The sequence below is a fragment of the Quercus robur genome, chromosome 11 (genome assembly GCF_932294415.1).
Source record: "Quercus robur chromosome 11, dhQueRobu3.1, whole genome shotgun sequence".
Classification (NCBI taxonomy): domain Eukaryota; kingdom Viridiplantae; phylum Streptophyta; class Magnoliopsida; order Fagales; family Fagaceae; genus Quercus; species Quercus robur.
The window spans coordinates 53,844,785-53,865,510 of NC_065544.1; the positions used below are offsets into that span (position 1 = coordinate 53,844,785).

General features: G+C 33.4%; 3 protein-coding genes and 1 pseudogene across 3 annotated transcripts; 2 read left to right on the forward strand and 2 right to left on the reverse strand.

Annotated features, from left to right (window-relative positions):
• Positions 1-527: 527 nt before the first annotated feature.
• Positions 528-2,059, forward strand: LOC126706045 (signal recognition particle 43 kDa protein, chloroplastic). The gene has a single exon (XM_050405306.1). It carries the CDS (start codon positions 696-698, stop codon positions 1,863-1,865), a length of 1,170 nt encoding a protein of 389 aa, XP_050261263.1. The 5' UTR covers positions 528-695; the 3' UTR covers positions 1,866-2,059.
• Positions 2,060-6,335: 4,276 nt separating this feature from the next.
• LOC126706426 (uncharacterized) lies at positions 6,336-10,438 on the forward strand. The gene is made up of 3 exons (XM_050405874.1): positions 6,336-7,098; positions 8,154-8,339; positions 9,861-10,438. Exons 1-3 carry the CDS (start codon positions 6,637-6,639, stop codon positions 10,146-10,148), a joined length of 936 nt encoding a protein of 311 aa, XP_050261831.1. The 5' UTR covers positions 6,336-6,636; the 3' UTR covers positions 10,149-10,438.
• A 530-nt stretch (positions 10,439-10,968) lies between these two features.
• Positions 10,969-12,389, reverse strand: LOC126706427 (phosphoprotein ECPP44-like). The gene is made up of 2 exons (XM_050405875.1): positions 12,096-12,389; positions 10,969-11,609 (listed from the first exon to the last, which is right to left on the reverse strand). The coding sequence occupies exons 1-2, from the start codon at positions 12,303-12,305 to the stop codon at positions 11,244-11,246; spliced, it is 576 nt and encodes a 191-aa protein (XP_050261832.1). The 5' UTR covers positions 12,306-12,389; the 3' UTR covers positions 10,969-11,243.
• Positions 12,390-14,576: 2,187 nt separating this feature from the next.
• LOC126705241 (lysine histidine transporter-like 7) lies at positions 14,577-20,637 on the reverse strand (annotated as a pseudogene).
• Positions 20,638-20,726: the final 89 nt, after the last annotated feature.

Sequence of the window (20,726 nt, forward strand, 5' to 3'; positions counted from 1 at the left end):
AATTTTCTAATTATTGAGTTTGAAAACCACTGGGAAGTTGTCCTATTTTGTAAGCTATGTTTAGGTGAGAGCTAAAATTTAGGAGTTTTTAAATTAGCAATTTTACATATATAACCCTATTATTTAAGCTTTAAAAATTGGTAAATTTAAGAGTATTTTGAGCATCAAAATTGTCTTCCTCTTGTTCATAAGACAAAATTTAAATCTGCATCTACCCATGGTAGTTATTCTTTGTCGTCAAAATGCTTATATGACTTGAAAATTAATTAATCCCACAATTCTCTTTTTACAATAATCATCTTCTACATTTTACATATGATCCATAGCCTACAGTGAGTATCACACAAATCATATACAGCAAGTCATGGCATTCCCTCTCTAGAGGCTCCTGGACCAACATTTTACTCTCCAAAGTCACAATCTCAGCTGACCCCAAAGTTCATTACCGCGTGTGGCCACAAATCACTCCCACAAAATTACGTGGACAAGGCAAAAAAATATAAAAACATAATCACACAAAATATACCAACATGGCAAAATTGTCCTTCACAAAATACAAACCATGATATTGGATGTGGTTCCTTATCCCCATTAGATTACATTTACACTGCACCCACCATTGACAACTCAGTCCCCTTCTCTAAACTCTTCCATCTCTTCCCACCCAAACCCCATAACCAAGAAGCTCACAAACTATGGATTCTCTACCATTGAACCAATCTCTCTCTTACCTCAAACTCTCTCCCAAACTCTTTACTTTCCCTTCTTCATTTCCTTCCCAACAATCTCTCACCCTCAAGCCAAACCACACTAACCCCACTAGTTTCACTCTCTTTGCTACCCAAAACCAAGAAAAACAATTCCAAGAAACACAAAAAACACTTCCCAAAAACAACAACAACTTCGAAAATTTTAATGAAGATGAGTCCTATGGCGAAGTGAGCAAAATCATAGGAAGCAGAGCGGTTTCACAAGGTGGGTCCTACGGGATGGAGTACTTGATAGAGTGGAAAGACGGTCATGCCCCTTCGTGGGTCCCATCTGATTACGTGGCGAAAGATGTTATAGCCGAGTACGAAACGCCATGGTGGAACGCAGCCAAGAAAGCCGACGACTCGGCTCTGGCTCGGCTCTTAGCCGCCGAAGAAGACTTTCGCGACGTGGACGCTGTGGACTCGGAGGGACGCACGGCTCTTCTCTTCGTATCTGGGCTCGGCTCGGAGCCGTGTGTGAAGATCTTAGCCGAAGCCGGCTCGAACCTCGACCACAAAGACAGCAGCGGTGGCTTGACGGCTCTTCACATAGCGGCTGGCTACGTTAAGCCGAGCGTGGTTAAGCTGTTGTTGGAGCTCGGCGCTGATCCTGAGACCGTTGATGAGAAGAATCGTACGCCGTTGGATTTGGCGAGAGAGATATTGAGAGTGACACCGAGAGGGAATCCAATGCAATTCGCTAGGAGATTGGGGCTTGAGAATGTGATTAAGGTTTTGGAGGAGGCAATATTCGAGTACGCTGAGGTGCAGGAGATTTTGGAGAGGAGAGGGAAAGGTGATGATCATGTTGAGTATTTGGTCAAATGGAAGGACGGCTGTGATAATGAGTGGGTCAAAGCTGGTTTGATTGGAGAGGATTTGGTGAGAGACTATGAGGCTGGGCTTGAATATGGTGTGGCTGAAGGGGTTTTGGGGAAGAGAGTTGGTGATGATGGTGGTAAGATTGAATACTTGGTGAAATGGACGGATTTGGATGAGGACACGTGGGAGCCTGAGGAGAATGTTGATCCTGATTTGATCAAGGAGTTTGAGGAGAGTCAATTGGGTATGGTTGGAAATGTTGAGGCCCAATTGAGCTTGGATGGGTCTTGAAATGAGTTGGGCTTTTTGGGGTTGGGCTTTCATGTTCATTTTTTGTTGTTGTAACTTTAGATGAGGATTGAGGATACTTGATTTGGGGTTATTTGATTAATGTAATTGGGAAACAATTTTTTTTTTTTTTTTTCTTTTCCTTCTTATAAAATATTGTAAATTATTAAGAAAACCAAATGGGTCTTCATGGTTAAGTGATGCATGTGGGGTACTTGTGTTTTTAGAATGAACAACAAGATAAGATCACGGGATGGAAAATTGTTCTTTACCTTTTAAGCTTTCTTGTCTGTCAAACTACCATTATATCCAATAGGAAGGAAATCTCAAGTGTGCAAAGATTCTATTTAGCTCATGGATTTGGTTTTAAATATTGAGAAACTATATGCAGCTGCAACGGGAAATGGACCATGGTATAAAAAAATGGTTTAACTTGACATTATCATAAGTAGAAAGAAATTAATAACACTCCTGAATACAGTGTTGGAATTAATGACAGCTTGCACTCGATTGGAAATTCTTCTTTGCTAATCATAAGGGCTTGGAAAGACAACTCAATATGGACCTTGTGGGGTCAAACTGAAAAAAAGAAAAAAAAATAAAGAAAGAAAGGTCCATCAAAGCCTAGCATATTGTGTAGAGTGGATCCAAAACTTTCAAACATAGAAATTAGAAAGAGTCCAGTGCAGTAGACCATTAGTTTTTGGTGTAAAGCACATGGCCCGGCCCAGACAGACATAACCCAAAACCAAAACCCACACGATTCTTATTTCTAGCGGTAAAACTAACAGTAGAAGTGGGCATTTGTTACTATTTACCAACTATGCAGCAAAATGTCTCTATTTTGAAATTATTTAATAAAATGCACTTATTTTTGAAATTTGATTTTAACAAAATCGAGTTATAGGCATTATATTAATAATATCAAATTCTATGCATATTTTACTACTTATTTTATTTTATTTTATTTTATTTTTTAATTTAAGTGGAACTCAATATTGCTAATACATAGAACTCGATTTTGAAGATATTGAGTTTTACACATAACTTGATTTTATTAAAATCGAGTTTAAAAAACAAGAACATTTTACTAAATTGTTTCAAAATAATGGCATTTTACTGTATAATTTATAAATTATGGGCAAATGTCCTGTTACCCCAAAACTAACAAGGAAATCTAATTCTAACTCTACTAAAAAGTAAAAACAAAGACTTTAAGGAAACGGATTGGAATGGTTGTAGCCCAATCAAAGTATGGATGGGCCATGAAATGACTTGGGTTTCATGTTCATTTTGTTGTAAATTTTTTTTTTTGAGAGAGATTTTTTTTTTTTTTTTTTTTTTTTTTTTTTTTTGTAAATTAAGACGAGCTTTGAGGATGAGTGGTTATAGAACCTAATTTTAGCATGACAAATTGTGAGTTGCCCTTTATCACTTTTACAAAAATTTAATATTTTTTTTTCACAACTTTCATAGCATGTCACATTGCAGTAACGGAAAAGTTGTAGGAAAATCTTGGATTTTCTTTTTGAGGATATTTGATTTTGAATGGTTTAACAACGTGATTGGGATTTTTTTTCAAACTTTTAAATTATTGTAAATTGTTAAGAAAACCAAATGGGTCTTCAATTCGTGCTTAAAAGTGATGCATGTGGGGTAGCTGTGTTCCTAGAATGAACAAGAAGATCAAGGTCACGGGAGAACAAATTGTTCATTTACTTTTTACTATACTAATTCCAGAATGCCGTTAGGCTAAATCTTTTATGCATGTTTGTGAAACTACCAGCTATATCCAATAGGAAGGAAATCCCTATGTGCAAAAATTCAATAGCTCATGGATTTGGTTTTAAATCTTGGGCAACTATAAAAATCGAAGGAATATAGCAATCAATAAATGCAGTGACGTTTACCAAAAAATATAAATAAATGCAGTGATCAGAAATTCAGAAAGACAGCTTGCACTTTGATTGTCAAGTACCATGGATTTGGAATTCTGCTTGCTATTTTCAAAACAAATTACTTGGAATTTGGAAAGGTTACTCAATTAAGGACCTTTTCAAAACACATGACTTGGAATTTGGAAAGGGTACTCAATTATAAATTAAGGACCTTGTGGATTACAATCTCGGCCTGGCAAACTCAAAAGTAAAACTGAAAAACAAAGAAAAAGTTCGAAAAAGTTCCATTTGATGCCAATGGGTCCAAATCCAAAGACTCCCCAACTATCCAACCCAACAAAACCGTCAAACTCAAACAACATCACATGTATGAAAAGTGATAATATAGACTAATAGACACAGGTTAAACTAAACTATATATTTACCTATGACTCAGGTCGTGCATGATGGCCCTTTGTCGCGCCTGATTTCTCGCTTTTTCTTTTTCTTTTTGATTGAAGAAAAAGAAATTTATAAATGCGGTCGTTATCCTACTTAAAGCTTATTTCATTGGATTATTTATGGTATATATTGGACTATTTGGACACTAATACGATTTGAACTCATAATTCTTGAACTTATAGATATAACGAGTTACTAACACTTCTCACCACTAGGTCATTTGCCTAAGTAGTTATAGCTTTTTTATTCCACGTTCCAATTCCAAGGGTCAAAAAACCAAATTTGTGAAAATAATAACAATACCCTCACTTGAAAACACTCTAATTCATGTTAACTAGGGTTAGGGTAGACATTTTAACATTCCATTAAACTCACGATTAAACCACATTATTGTGCAATCAACAAGTGTAATTACACCCTTAACCTTAAGCATAGGAACATAATTGATCACAATTATTTACAGCTTTTTTCAAAATTGTACATATGACATATGACATGTTGTGATTAATGTATAGTAGAAATGGGTTTGATGGTAAATCAATGTGAAGATGATGTTAACTATTTTTTTTTTAATTTTTTTTTATATTTAGAATGAATACTAGAAACTTTCATTGAAAAAAAACTCAATCACTATCAGTGAAAAATATAAAATAGAGATGTGGCGAAATATCCTTCATCCACACCGAAAAACCTCTAATATGTCTAGCGTGTATAGCTAGGTTGTGAGTAACAGAATTACCAAGTCTACGGATATGTGAGAAAGAAATACAACAACTAGCTTCTGTGGTGGCCTTGGCTAATGCAAGGATATGGCCGAATGGGGATAAAAAATCCTCTTCACAATTGAGAGTTTTGATCATAGTTTCAGAGTCCCGTTCAAGAATAAATGAGGAACAACCAATTTCAAGGTCAAAAGAGATAGCTCATGCTGCTGCCAAAGCTTCTACCACATCCGAGGAATGAGGAAGAGAAATCTGTTGAGAAAGTGAGGCCAGAACTTGTCCTTGGTCATTGCGAATCACCACTCCCAGACCCGCCTTCCCAATATCCTTGAAAGTAGCACCATCAAAATTCACCTTGAGAGAGTTAACTAGTGGAGGAGACCACCTGACTCGTGGAGGGGCAGGGGCTGAAAGTTGAGATGGGTAAGTGAGATTTACTTGGCAAAAAACTTGGAGAGCTTCCTATGCGTTTTGAGCAACCTGCATGATAGGGTAGTCTCTGTTATTTATCCTAATCTAGTTTCGGCGAAACCAAATTGTCCACATGAACATCACCATTAAGTCCAAATTTTTTACTTTAGTCACAACTTATCATTAATACGTTGAATAAAAAACATGTTTCCAATAAATAAGAGCATGTATTGCATCTTCAACATTGTGGTACACAATAAATTTAATTTCCATAGTTATCTGAATTATAAAAAATTATAGGGTACTTATCATATATGTTAATGTCTAAGGATTAACGTTTAGAATCCTCTAATAATCATAAAATCATTTTCTAGTATACATAAAATTAAAATGAAATCATACTTAAAAAATAAGACATTGTTATTAAATTCAAATGACAAAAGACTTTATTATTAAAATGTATAAAAATTTCTTTGGTGTCTAGAGTCTTATAGTTTAGTATTCTTTACAAAAAGAATAAAAATTTGAATCTTCATTCTCCCACCGTCTCACTTACTGTAATAATTAAATTATATCTAAAAAAAACTTTTTAGTTAGATATATTAAAAAGGTTTTTATTAGCTGGTGTAGGGAGGTTTTAAACTAGTTTCACTTTTATTGGAAAGTAAGCAAAATTAATAAACAAATACCTTTTTAAAAAAAATAATTACAACATATTGTTGATCTTGCAGTTTGAATTTTTTCTTTTTAGACCTGCAAGTACTTTGTATATAAAAAAGTACCAATTTAATTACAAAGCTTTTGTCAATAAACAAATACCTTGTAAATGGAAAATGTATCACAAGCAACCATAATATATATTATGCTTGATTATGTGAAAAATGATGCATATATTTGATACATTTTCATCCCGACCCTGGTCCATATTCCATGCAAAAGGAAAAGGAAAAGGAAAAGAAAAACACAAAAGTCATAAATACAAACAAGCAAAAATACAGCCTCGCAAATGAAAAACTTCCCACAGATAGATAGAACTCTCTCTTTCACACTTGTCCTCAGCTATCAGAATTGCCTGTCACTTCCTTTCTCGGTTCCATAACTGCTATAAATAATTACTACTACTATTATACTCCTCCATTCTCATCCACTCCTCGAAAAGAATCAAAACCCAATATACTTTAACACAAAAACAAATAAAAATAAACCAGGCCCCTTAACCCCTTAACCCCTCTATATGCTTCTGTTTCTTTGAGACTTCTCTCTCTCTCTCTCTCTCTCTCTCTCTTTGTGTCTGTGTGTGTAATGGCAGTGACAATGCACACAAAGTCGGACTCAGAGGTGACGATGAGCATGGACCAAGGCTTCTCACCACCACGTTCACCACGCAGGCCAGTGCTATACTACGTGCAAAGCCCATCAAACCACGACGTGGAGAAAATGTCATACGGGTCAAGCCCTATGGGCTCACCCCAACACCACTACTATCACTGCTCACCGATTCATCACTCGCGCGAGTCATCCACTTCGCGATTCTCTGCTTCTCTCAAGAACCCCAGAAGCCTATACACTTGGAAGAAGCTCCAGAAAGAGACTACAGATGGAGATGATGAAGATGATGAGGAAAATGGAGGTTATTTTGGAGGGTCTGGGCGCTCTGTGAGGTTGTACTTTTGCTTTGTTTTCTTGTTCGTTTTGTTGTTCACTGTGTTCTCTTTGATCTTGTGGGGTGCTAGCAAGAGTTACAAGCCTAAAGTCTTCGTTAAGGTACACTATGCTTTCCTTTTGTTTTCCTTTGTGTACATAGTTTGTTTGGACGACAGGATGAGATTATTTTGATAAATTTTATTTAAAAAAAATACTGTAATTAACAAAATTAAAGCAATGAATGTTTGTTTTTGTTTTTTCATTTTTAAATGGAAAAGTAATGTTGAGAATATGGAAAAGCAGAGAATGAGAATACTATAGGAGGACTGAGGAGGATAGAAATTAAAGAATAAGGATTTTTTTGGGAAGTGGAAAGCTAAAAAAAGTGAAACTGTACCTTATTAGGTTTTTTTTTTTTGAATTTTTTTATATTTTATCCTATTTATAAGAAATTTTTTAGAATTTGCAATAATATTAAAATTTTTATTACAATAATATGTGTTGTAATAAATTATCATTACATGTATGCTATATGATTTGATTTTTACATTAACTTACTTTATATAGTAAATAATCTTAAATTAATTATTTTTAAATTTTTTTTAGAGAGTTTCAGTCTATAATTATAAGCATGCATGAATCTTCAATAGATTAAAGTCTCTCTAACCATAACAATACCCTCATTTCTTTTCCCCCTTTTCTTCATCTCTAAAAACTATAAATAATTTGAGGAAAAATTAACTGTCACTGTTAAACTACAACAAACACACTTGAGGGAATTATTAGCATATCCTTGAATTTTACATAAAGGTGAAATAAAGCTGTAATAGTATTTAAAAAAAAAAAAAAAAAGTCTTTAATCAACTGTATTTTTTTTTTTGATCAACTGTATTAAAACTTATACAAGCCGTCGAGAACAGTATATATATGTTTCGACTACCGAGTCAATCTCAGTCCCCGAAAATGTGGAATATTTGCCGTTTTTGTTGGTATAAATAAAATCATCAATAAATCCCGCAAATTTAGCATTATATTTGTTTATCATTTATTTATTACTAAACTATAGGTTTTTTTTTTTTTTTTTGGAGAGAATTTTAAATTAAAGTATAGTACTGTATTAAGTTTGAAATATCAAGATGGTACATAATATTTTTTTATATTTTGTTGATAAGCAGAACATAGTATTCGAGAACTTTTATATACAAGCAGGGAGTGATCACTCAGGGGTGCCAACAGATATGCTGTCATTGAATTCAACGGTGAAGATCTTGTACAGAAATCCTGCCACCTTTTTCGGTGTCCATGTCACAGCTACCCCTCTGCAACTTCAATATTATCAGCTCCAGCTTGCCTCTGGTCAGGTCTGTAATAATAAATTTTGAACAGTCATTTTTGTCCTTGCTGAAAATATAAGTTGATGTTTACTCATGGGTAATATGGTCATTTAGAAGTTGCTATATTATTCATATATATGTGTGGGGTCATAAATTTGGTCTCCTTGGGGTTTGTCATCTTGGGAGGTGGGAACTGTGAATAGCAGAAGAAATTTGAATTTGATTGGTCATTGCTTTATTGGAGGGCCTGCAAAGGCTGTGACAAGCCTGTACAACCCAAAAGCCTAGTCTTTTTGTTTGAAAACTAAATCAGGGTCCATTTATGTTGTATTTACTGCTCTTTGGTTTGTCTTTTAGTTTGTGAAAAGGTTCCCTCTAGACTAGAGGATCTTGATTTTCTGAGTTGGAAATTTCCTGCATTTTGTCTGCTTTTGTAAAATGTATAATCATGGCCATCTTTACTTGTCCCCAAAAACAAGTCATGGACTTTATTTTATTTTATTTGATTAAACGAATCATGGACTTTTAATGCAAAGGAATACTTTGATTGATGTACTGCCTGCTTGTGAAATGATGTAGACTGAAGGGTCCATTTGTTTAAGCTTTTTAAAGTACTATTCTTTTACCAACTTATTTAAAGTTAAATAAACCAATTTTAGCAGCAACATAAACATAATAAATTATCAAGGTTTTTACTGACCATTTTAGAAAATTATTTATGAAAAAAAGGAAAAACTGAATAGCATTTTTGAGAATTTTTTCAATTTCTTTTCTAAAATAGACGATTAGTATATGCCCTAATTAACTGGATCCTATTATCAATAGGAAAACAAAACTGAGAAGATGACTGTTAATTAAGGAGAAAACATAGAGCATGACTTCGGACAAACAGAACGATGAAAAGTTAAAGAATATACATGACAAGCCAAATTGAATTAATGGTCGATCTTAAGATTTTATGATTGATTTTCAAGTAATGTAAAGAGGGAACACAGAATATTACTTTAAATTGAATAGAATATAATTATATAATGATGAAAAAAAAAAGGTCCACAAAATATCATTACAGGACTACAGTATACTTTCAATCACTAAGAAATCTTAACAGATAAATGACATGACCACAGTATTCTTTAAGTTGTTGAAGTTACCCAACTTCACTGTACCACTTAACTAGATGCAGAGTGGTGGACTTGTTGAGCAACCTTTGGAGAGGGAAAGTTAGAATTTCAAATCATTCTAGTTAGGCTTAAGATTAAACCTGAAGAGGGTGCTTTTGTTAGAGAAGCTGTAATGTTAATCATACAGTCCTATCTGGGACCATTTTTCCATTTTACCTCCCTAACTACTTAATATTTTTATTATAAGCTTATATTAAGCATACATGCAATCACTTGGCTTAAACTTCTAGAATTGTTGAGCTACAACAAATATGTTGTAATCTGATTAAATTGTAAACTATATATGTTTTCTCAATGAAGTCTTTAATAGACTATGGTGTACTCCTATATATATATATATATTTGGTGATGGTGGTTAATGAAACAGATGAAAAAGTTTTATCAGTCAAGGAAGAGCCAGAGAACGGTTGTGACAGTGGTGCTAGGCCATCAAGTGCCACTCTATGGTGGGATTTCGGCAATTGCAGATGCAAGAGAGCACAATGAGAGAGTAGTAATTCCAATGAACCTGACATTTGTGATGAGGTCAAGGGCCTACATTTTGGGAAGACTGGTGAAGTCCAAGTTTTATACGAGAGTCCGGTGCTCTGTAACTCTTAGAGGCAATAGACTTGGCAAACCCCATAATTTGACAAATTCATGTGTCCACCAGTGAATGGCCTTAGACATACTGGGATTTTCCTTGTATATTGGACGTCTCAAGTCAGCAAATTGAGTATCGGTAGAGAATTTTTTTCATTCTTAATCTTACAGGTTTAACCTTCAAATGTTTCAGTCAAGGCTTTAGAACCTTGGGTGTTTAAGACTTGCAAATGGATGGTGGGACTTGACAGTAGATTTTCACTTCTCATTTTGTGATGTATATTTTGGTAGTTTTATGTATATATAATACAAATGAGCCTCTGCTTGCCTTTCAGGCATTTATATAGAGGAATCTTCCTTCAAGCATTATCTTTGATTGTTGACAATAGTGTGAATTCAATAGTGGCATTGTCCAGTAAAATACATATCACAGCTAGAAATCTGCAGTTCTGCAACTATTGCATCAAATCTTTGTCCAGTCGTTTTTTGAGAGTATGTGTAGATGCCGGACTTGCTAAGTAGATCTCTCAAGTTCTTGAAGCGAACTGTTATAGTTGGAATTGCAAAACTGACAATCATTTTGTAGCCTATGGTTGTTATGACAACTTACATGGACAGATGCAGGACCTTTGGGCTCCAGTTCTAGATGTGAGATTGCTAGCTCTATGCAAATTGTTAAAAGTGTGTGGTCTCCAAATTTGCGGATAATGTGACCAATATACCATGCTGGGACTCAGAAGCCTATGACAGTACATTGATTTTCTTGTGCTGTTACTGTACTACATGGTTTAGTAACGTTTTGCAGCTTTTTGCATATTTGCGTGTGAATCCAAGTGCGCACATGATCAATTCCTTTTTTTGATCTCAAGTGTGTACATTATCTATTCCTCACATTTTATATTTGTAACATGGTACTAGTGTTATATATTAGGCAGCCAAGAAGCAGAGATTCAAAATTCAGCCTTTGTGGGCCATTAAGCAAAGCAAACTAAGCTTACAGATGGTAGGAAAAGAAAACAACAGCTGAAAACCAGGGAATCACCCAATGAAGACTCATGCATGCCACATGAAACACTTCAGTTAGGACAAAACAAAAATGCATGCACAATAAGCAAATGGCTTCTTAGAAAAAGTGATTGTGAAACTTTCTTTCCAGGTTCCATGCATTCTAGTTATCCTTCTTCTCCTCTTCATTCTTATGGCACCCAGGTAGCTTCTCCTTGATTTTCTCCAAGATTCCTTTCTTCTCCTTTGCTTCACCTTCAGGGGAATGCTCATTTGTAGCACACTCAGCAGAAAAACCATCTTCTGCCTTCTTGTGGTGTCCCGGAAGTTTTTCTTTGATTTTCTCTATAAATCCCTTTTTCTCCTCTGTGTTTGTTGCCTCTGCATTTACTACTTCATTGCCTTTCTCAACTGGAGTGAATGTGTCTTTGCACTTAGTGTCTACCTCTTCCTTTTCGCCTGATAATTTTTCCTTTAAGCCTTTCTTCTTCTTTTTCTTCTCTCTTCCTTCATCTTCTTCATCACTAGACTGCACATTTTCAAAGCAACTTGGATTTTGTTAGTAAAATATTGATCATCAAATCAACTTCTGTTTATAATAAAAAATGCTTTTTGTATGGAAATAAGTCTTGGGAACTAAGTTTTCCTAATTGTTGTGATTGGTGTATGATAAAAATGGCATTTGTGATCGGCATATATGAAAGTGATGTTGCACCAATCACAACTTGTCACTTTTGCAAATTAGTTATTTACTTCACTAACTCAATCTAATGCCCGTCTTGTCAGTTGATAAGCTAAGAAATACAATGAAACATAAGAAAAAGAATCAACAATGAATCTAGGAAAACTTAGTAAATGGATTCTGAGTAGTTTGAATGAAAGCTGCACCCAGTTTGGAAGGCACCAGACTTCCACACTGTGTCAAGTAGTTGGCTGCATGAGTAGTTCATATGTAAAATGTCTTTATCTGGAATGACAAACACTTGTTTAATTACATAATTATGCAATAGCTTACCGAGCTAGAGTCGCTTTTGGACCGGTGGAGCTCCTCCATGAGAGTGGTCTTCTCTTCCTCTTTCATTGTCTTGGCATCTGTCAAGGCCGCATCCTCTTGGAGTTTCTGGTTTTGTTCCTTATTCAAGAACATCTCACAATTCAACGATTCTCCTGCAACCTTTTGGGCAGTCTCACTTTCCTGGACTGTTGAATATTGCTGATCTGCCATGATTATAATGTTAGCAAACAATAGAAACAAAGCTTTGGGATGCAATATATGATGTTGATGATGGTTGTACACATACTACACTAGGTTTTTGCAGTTGAAAGTGCTAGTATTTATAGGAGAAGATTGAGGGAACATGGTTGATGTGGCACTATATTTTATTACAATGCATAATATAACAAAAGTATGAAGAATTTGAAATGATTTTAACTATGTAAAATTGGTCTACAGCTCTGCATGAGAGTTTGGACATGAGTTGGATAATGCGTATCAAATAGTTATCAAGTAATGTCAAAATTTAGGTAAAGTTACTCGGTATATTTTAAGTTGCTTGATTGAATTCAACCATGTGATTGCATTGATCAATACAGTAATATATTGTATACATGTTATCTTCTCTTAAGTAAAATTAAATTGAATTATGCAACTCATTAATCAATGCAATTACATGATATAATTTAATTGAAGAACCAAATGTATAACACTTAAATAACTGTTCATAAAAAAAACACTTAAATAACAGTACATTTTTCTTTAGTAAATGAAATAAAGAAAGGCATCGCCGGCAAATGTGTACGGTATGCATTGGAGAGGGCTTTCATGGTTCTCATGTTGGTCATTGGGAGGAGCAAACTAACAAGGGTCGGTGTGGCCGGTCCACACTTACCAAGAGGTTCCCCATGTTGCTAATGCGTGTGAGGCTTCGAAATCAGGAACTTGTAAGGGCCTAGGAGTACGTTCAAGTGTATTGGTTAATTCATTTACGCATAAATTTGTTTATGCTTATATTGATTTAGATGTAATTTTATTGCTTTCAAGGTTATGTTTCCTTTGCATAATGGGATAATGCTTTTAATTTAAAACAAGCAGTGTCATAAACTATTTTTATAAGTCTCATAACTTGGCTAGATTAGAACTTTTGATTACTCTAGCCAAATAGCCACAACTTAAAGCTAAATCAAATATTTTATCACTTGAAGCTGAAATGCTTGCATGCGGAAGAGCTATTGAATTTGCTATGGACGCTTGTTTTACCAAGGCTGATCATTGAGGGTGATAATGTCAATGTAGTCCAAGCCATTTCATTTCCATTGGCAAACAATTCACTGTTAGATAATGTGGTTGATGATATTTGCCATTTGATTCATGGCTTACAATGGGCTAGCATTTGCTGCATAAGGTTGCACATGTATTAGCACAATATGCTAGGAATACATTAGATGAGGATTTGTATTGGATGGAGGATTCTCCTCCACCAGCAGTGAAAGCCTTGTATCAAGATACTTTATTAATTTGAATGAATAAATGTTTTTCGCTCAAAAAAAAAAAAAAATTATCACTTGGTATTTAGAGTTTATTATCATAACCTCCAAGATAATTTAGGAACTTATAAAGCTAATATCCAACTCCCTTCTTAAAAATATAGGATAAAGTCATAACGTTAACAGATTCTTTAAAGGATTTTCATTTTCTTTTACCAATTAAGGAGAAGGAGAGGTATAGGTAATGGTTGATATTAATTTATTCCGAATGTTTTTTGTCTTTTCTTTATTTATTTTAATTTTATTCTTAAAGTTTAGTCTTCTCTTTATGAGAATTTTCTCTTTCAATCTAATTAGTAAAATGCAATTAATCATGAAAATTTTTAGTAATTAAAGGGATTTTGACTGAGTACGCTGGCTTTAGGTGTACCGGAATGTTACTCTCATTGGTCAAGGTATGCGATGCCCTCCATAGAAAACCATAGTGTTACTATACAAATATTTAGAATTTTTTTAAAATTTCCTTTTCATCGGCAAAGAAGACTGTGTTCGGTCAATCAAGCCAATATCATTTTGTGGTTTTATTTGTTGTTCTTTATTTTCCTTAAAAATTTTCAATATGGTTCCAATACCAATTCAAACTATCAAGCCCAATCAATGATTTGATAGCAAGCACTATCACTTAGAAAGTTATTAAATCATCTCCATTTTCTTAGAAAATGAGGCCACTGCTATTAATATTGTATCGGTCACTAAACCAATATAAATACCCCTTGTAACACACCAAATAATATCAAGTTGTACTACAGGATTTTCAAGTATTTCTAGCCAGTATTGACATATTGGCCGGTACAAAATAAAAAGAAAAAGAATTTTTAAAAAGTTAAAATATGTGAATTTTAACTCCTATGCTTATAAAAAATTAAAATATTTCATTCATAGATGAATAACTTACAAAAATGGAGAGAAAATTTGAACCCTAACTCTCCTAATATAAGAGAGCAAGCTCAGTTACAAAGCACTTGACTTATGAAATTCCTAAATACAAAATTTTCTCCTCAACCTTTATTGGAGTTAATGCAAGCGACTATTCTGATAATTAATCCATAATGTATACTCTATATATATACTTTCAAAAGTTTAATTGGTTTAATTAATTTCTTACAAATGTATCTATCATTAAGGCTTGAAGAAGTCGGTTTAAGCTTTTGTCAGATAAAGTCCAAGCCGCTGCAATAACTATTAGAACACTGAAGACAATGCCAAGGCAACCAAGCACCAAGTTTATAGACCAAACCACACGATTTGGTTGAGGTTTCTTCATTGTAATCCACATGAAACATGGATAAGCAAAAGTCAAAGGTAATGCTATACCTCCCAATAGAAGTTTTAGGCTTCCAAAAAATGGAAAAGCCACAGCAGCAAGGAAAGTCAGCCCTCCAAATAAAATGCGAAAGCATGTACGAACCCACTTTGAGCATGGCTTCTTCTTCTTGGTTATGTATCTCATTTCCATGTTGTCAAAAACTGGCATGGCATAAACTTGGAATGTACATAAACGGTTCACCAATACTAGTAGATAAATTAAGCCCATCATTAACTTTGAGGTGTTGGCTCCATGGATTTGTGAATATGCACTCAACAATCCTCCATTAAAAGGTACCTGACATTCATTAAAAAAAAAAAAAAAGTCCTTAGATAAGGAGATTGTAAACTACTTTGATATATATATATATATATATATATATATATATTTTATGAAATTTGTTCACTAGTCACTACTTTGAATCTTTGATGAGTACAGATTATTGTAACACGTTCAATTTTGGATGGTTTAACATTTTTCACAAATATACTAAAGTAATAACAAGCACAATCTATAAGACACATGAATGAGATCAAATGGGGATTAGAAATTAGAAGACTCAATGTTGCTCTTCTCTCTTTATGTAAGTGAGGGAGGGAGATTGGAAATCCAACTTCTCCCTATGAACTATGAAGAGACCGGACAATCTCCTCATTTATTTATTTATTTATTTTTATATGAATAATAGTGATATAGTTTTTTTTTTTTTGGACATATACCATAGTTTATGGACATTGACGTTATGTTTACTCCTTTCATTTTAGACGAGATGGTATCTCATGCGTCAGACGCATACAAAACTCTTACATTTCAAACCTGTTTGTAATGTGTAATAAAGACTATTTCACAAATAAGATATCCAATAATAAAAGCAACAAGCTGTAATCATGTTCACTTGGTACAATTTGCTTCGAAAAAATTGCGCCTAGAAAAAAGATTTTGAAAAAATGTACCGTTTTATAATCATGCAATATTCATCAGTCATTTCAAATGGACACTAGTTTGATGCAAACATCACGAATGATATGCTGCAAATCTCATCAAGTTCAATAAAAGAAAATGTGCTTGCCTTGTTTCCGTAGGCCCAAAATCCAACTATTGCGAGGGGAAATTGGCTCATGGCGATCACTATATATGATATTGTCACTGCTCTGCACATTGGCTTATAGGATGTTTGGTTTTGATCTGAAGGCAATGTTCCCTGCAACAATACACATGAATTTTAACAAAAAATTACATTGAAATCGAGATGTCAAATTTGTGTTTTGCTTTGCTATATTAAAAAAAAAAAAAAAAAAAAAAAAAAAAAAAAGAAAAAAAAAAAGAAAAAGAAAGAAGAAGTATTACTTGTTAGTTTTTCAAATTACATTTTAAAAAAATAAAAACATGTTAAGGGCCTTGTTATCATTTTGAGTTGAAAAGGGAAAAGGTCATGTTCCCTCTTCAACTCAAAATGATAGCATAACCTTTACTTATAAGTTACTGTAGAACATAAGTTCCTTCTTTGGGCTGAGCTTTGTTCAGTAGTTGGATTTATAGTTGTCTCCTTTTCTTTAGAGGCCCTTGCACCATGTACCACAATAACCATGCCGTGTCCTAAAGTTGGGCCTAGGGACTAGTTAACCTTGACCTGGCCTGCAATATTGCAGGCTAGTTCGAGTGGCAATGGGCTGACCACTCACTGTGGAAGCCTATCTCACCAAAAAAATGTAGAGATTTACTTTCTTTTGTAATTGATTAGATGGTAAGTAATGATTAATTTGACATGAATAAAAGTTTTTAGCTCTATTTTGAATGTTCTACTTTATATTCCTTTAGTTAGAACTTGTCATATATTCATTTTTTTTTCTTTATAAAATAATCAAAGTTTAAAATAAAAAAAATAAAAAATTAGATACAATAAATTATAATTGATGGAACATAAAATAGAACACTAAAAGTGGAGATGAGAATTTTTATCCATTCAAATGTTGTTTTCATATAGAACAACTCATAACACAACTTTCACACACTAATTACAATTCACCACTCCCTAAACTTTGAAAATGAAAAAGATGACATACTAACCTGTATCTCAAGGATAACATTATGTCCTCTGAATGCGAGGGCAATGATCGCAAGTGCATTCAACGTATCACTGAATTTTTTCATGCTTGATTTCACCGCTTCAGATTGATCATAGGATATGCTTGTAGGCCTACCCTTAGCGATTGACAGAACCAAAATCAAAGTACAATATCCAATAGCTGTAGTGGCTCCAATTAGAGAAACCTTAGCCATAGAGTTTAGGTTGGGTAGTTGGGCTATAAGTATTGCCATGCACGTGAATACCAAGAACCGCTCTGTACTTGATAATGGCTTGACATGACATGGGGCCTCATTTTCACATATGGTTTTAAATAAGAGGTCCAAGATCCCACCGCCATTGATAATCAGAAGGATACACGTACCTCCTGATGTGTACATCAATGGGAATTTGGCAAGAAACTTCCCTAGTTTTGAACCTGCATATATTAACATAGTGTTAGCCAAACATTGTGATATAATTCCTTTGTAATATGTTATTTGAACAAGTTCCATTAAATCTTAATTTTGAAATACAATTATTTCTAATATTTGTTAAGGTGTTAAGTTGTGATTGATAAAATATTACTTTTATATAGGTCTATTGTTAACACTACTTTTATTAATAAAATATTTTATTAAATCACTTTTTAACCATAAATAAATAAATAAGAAGTCTCCTTGCACTAACCAAAAGAAACTTTTGCAAGTTGTAAATATCTGCTGTAACGAATTCCAGAAATTGATTCATGTAATCCAACGAGAATAAATATGGTATAGAGTTGCCACACAAATGCTAGTGACAAACATATAATAGCCCATGCCCTGCAACCAATGAAGTTAAAATCAAATGATAGGACTTTAATTTCTTCAAGTTGCTGCATTTGCACCTTATTGGAAAAAGTTTTAAAAAGTCTTGGATCTAACTAATATTGGCTCAAATATCAAGGACGTTAACTGTATTGTACCCTTTATTTTAATCACATAATTGAATTTGATTGTTATTAAAATGATAATATTATTTACGTTATATAAGAAATTTGGGATTCAAACTCTGTCTACAATAAAAATCATAGATTAAATTCTATCGTATCTATCAAAATAAGACAAATTGAATTGAATTAAAAACCTAACTTTTAACCTTTCCATAATAGTAAATTCAAATTCACAGTGGAATTGGCTTATTATTCCTTTTTTTTTTTTTTTTTTTTTTTTTTTAAAAAGTTTCAACCTATGGCATTCATCCCTGATGATAGCTCTTTATCATCAGACCAAAACACCAATCAGTTTTTGGTGTAAGCGGGGATTGAATCCCAGATCTCTTATACAACTATCAGAGACTTTACCAGTTGAGCTAACTAGAACCCACTAATTGGCTTATTATTCATGTGTGAAAAGAAGTGACATTACTATATTCAAGACCCCCTTTTTTTTTTTTTAATATAATATATATTAATAAATCATTACTATATTGAATAAGTTTGTGTGACTGTTCTCATATATAAAATCTCAAAGACATTGTTAAATGTGAGAAATGTATGTTCTTGACCTAATATTATAAATGAAAAAAAAAAAAAAGAAGGGAAATTCCATTAACATACCTTAAGGTTTGGGCTAATGATAATTAGGTTCACAACTTTTAAAAATTGACCAATTTGGTCTCTAAAGCCAACATAGTCCCTAAAACAATTGAGAAAAATGATTAATTGGTCTAATAGTGTGCCAACTTAATTAGTCCCTAAGATAGTTAAGAAAAATGACTAATTTGTCTAATAGTGTTTAGGGACTAAGTTGGCTTTAGAGACTAATTGGTCAGCTTTAAAAAGTCTTGAACTTGAATGACATTGGCCCAAACTTCAGGATATATATGTTAATGGAATATAATTTATCCTAAAAAACACATATATAGTCAATGTTTAGGTCTATAGTGCCAGTGTGTGGAATCAACTAGGAAACATCACCTAAGAATTGAAGACCTTTTGATTTTTTAAAAAGTATCATGAACAGAAGAAGAAATATAAGTGTCAGGTCAAATTGCCTCAAATATTGAGAAAAATGAGTAACGTAATGTATATATATTTTTGTCATAGATGAAAATAAAACTATTAAATCTTGCTCTACGACACAATATTTTATGACAAATTGAATATAAAATTGTTGGTGAATTAATAATATATGATTGCATTTTAGCTGAATCAAGTATTCAAAAATTTAAGAATGATAAAGAGCAATTATTATAATGTGGATGACATACATTCAAAATCAAATCTTATCTGTCTATATAAAAAGAATGATTTGTTTGATTGTGTTTTACATATGAGTTTAGTTTGAGTTTGTTATCAAGTTAGATCAAATTTTAAGCTTCGTTCATTTATTTTTGAAAATGAATTCAGCAACAATCGGTTTATTTATACCTTAGACAACTTATATGACCAAATGAATATTTTGCAAAAATAAACATGGAGATTTGAATTTTGAATGTCTCAATTGGAAACAATAAGAGGTGTCAGTTGAGCTACAAAACTCTTAGCCATCAACTTTATTTTTATAACATATATGCATAAATTTTTATCATGAACTAGATAATTTATATAACCAAATGAATACGTTAAACAACCAGAAACTTTATCTATTTTATCATCTTCTCAATAAATTTGAGATTAACAATGGTGATGACTGATGCTAGACTATTTTCTTAGTATTAATTTTTTATTTTTCATAAAAATACAAGGAGGAGGAGGGGTTTTTCCAAAACCCAGGGGGGCATGGCCCCCCTCTTCCCCCGCTAGTAAGATTAATGAACTTCACTTTATATTCATATTACATATATAAGCGAAGCTTAAATTTTCATAAGCTTGCCCCCAAACATAATATCATATTTTGAGCTTAGGATTGCTTATCCGTCAAATCTAAAAGACTAAGTTGAGTTTGATAGATTACTAGACAAATAAATATAAACAAATTTTTTCCCTAAGTTGTGCCAATGTAGCTATTTATGATCAATTAAATTTTTTTCTCAGCCTTGGGTACTCTAAATTCCATTTCTTCCTATACTCGACAATAAATTATATTTAAAGGAATCATTTGGATAGAAATAAAAAATGACAATTTTACTTTATAACTTGAATATATTATGTATAGTATCTAAAAGCAAATACAATTAAACATCATATATCAGTGAAGCGATTCTTTTTTAAGCACTTGAGCAAACCATTCGAGGTTTACAGTCTGTCAGAGCTTGACTTAGTCATCAAATTCACACTGCCACTTTTTTCTCTTGGATCAATTTTGAACAATGACTCTTATTCAGCAAAATTGACTTTAATCATGACAACTTAATCATTGAAAAGATAGCTTACCATCCAAGTGAGGCAAATGCAATAGGAAGCAAAAGAGCTTGCAATCCAATTCCTGAGCAGAGTAAATGAAACGTTGCAGAAAAGGTGCTGCCATTCCTGGACTCAGTGATGGGGAGCCAATCTTCCTGTGGATTCGGCTGGCAACCTTGGAAATTTGTAGATTTAGTACTCTTTGAGGGATCGTTATCTATAATTGTTATCGTTTGCAATAGCTCTGCTGGGAATATTGCATTGGGGGATGAAGGTGGAAGAGCCACGACTTGTCTATAATCTTGTTCTACCATTTCTCCCGTGGATACCCTCCTCTTCTCTCCAGCTTAAAAGCTATATGAGATTCTGATCCAAAAAAAAAAAAAAAAAAGCTATATGAGAT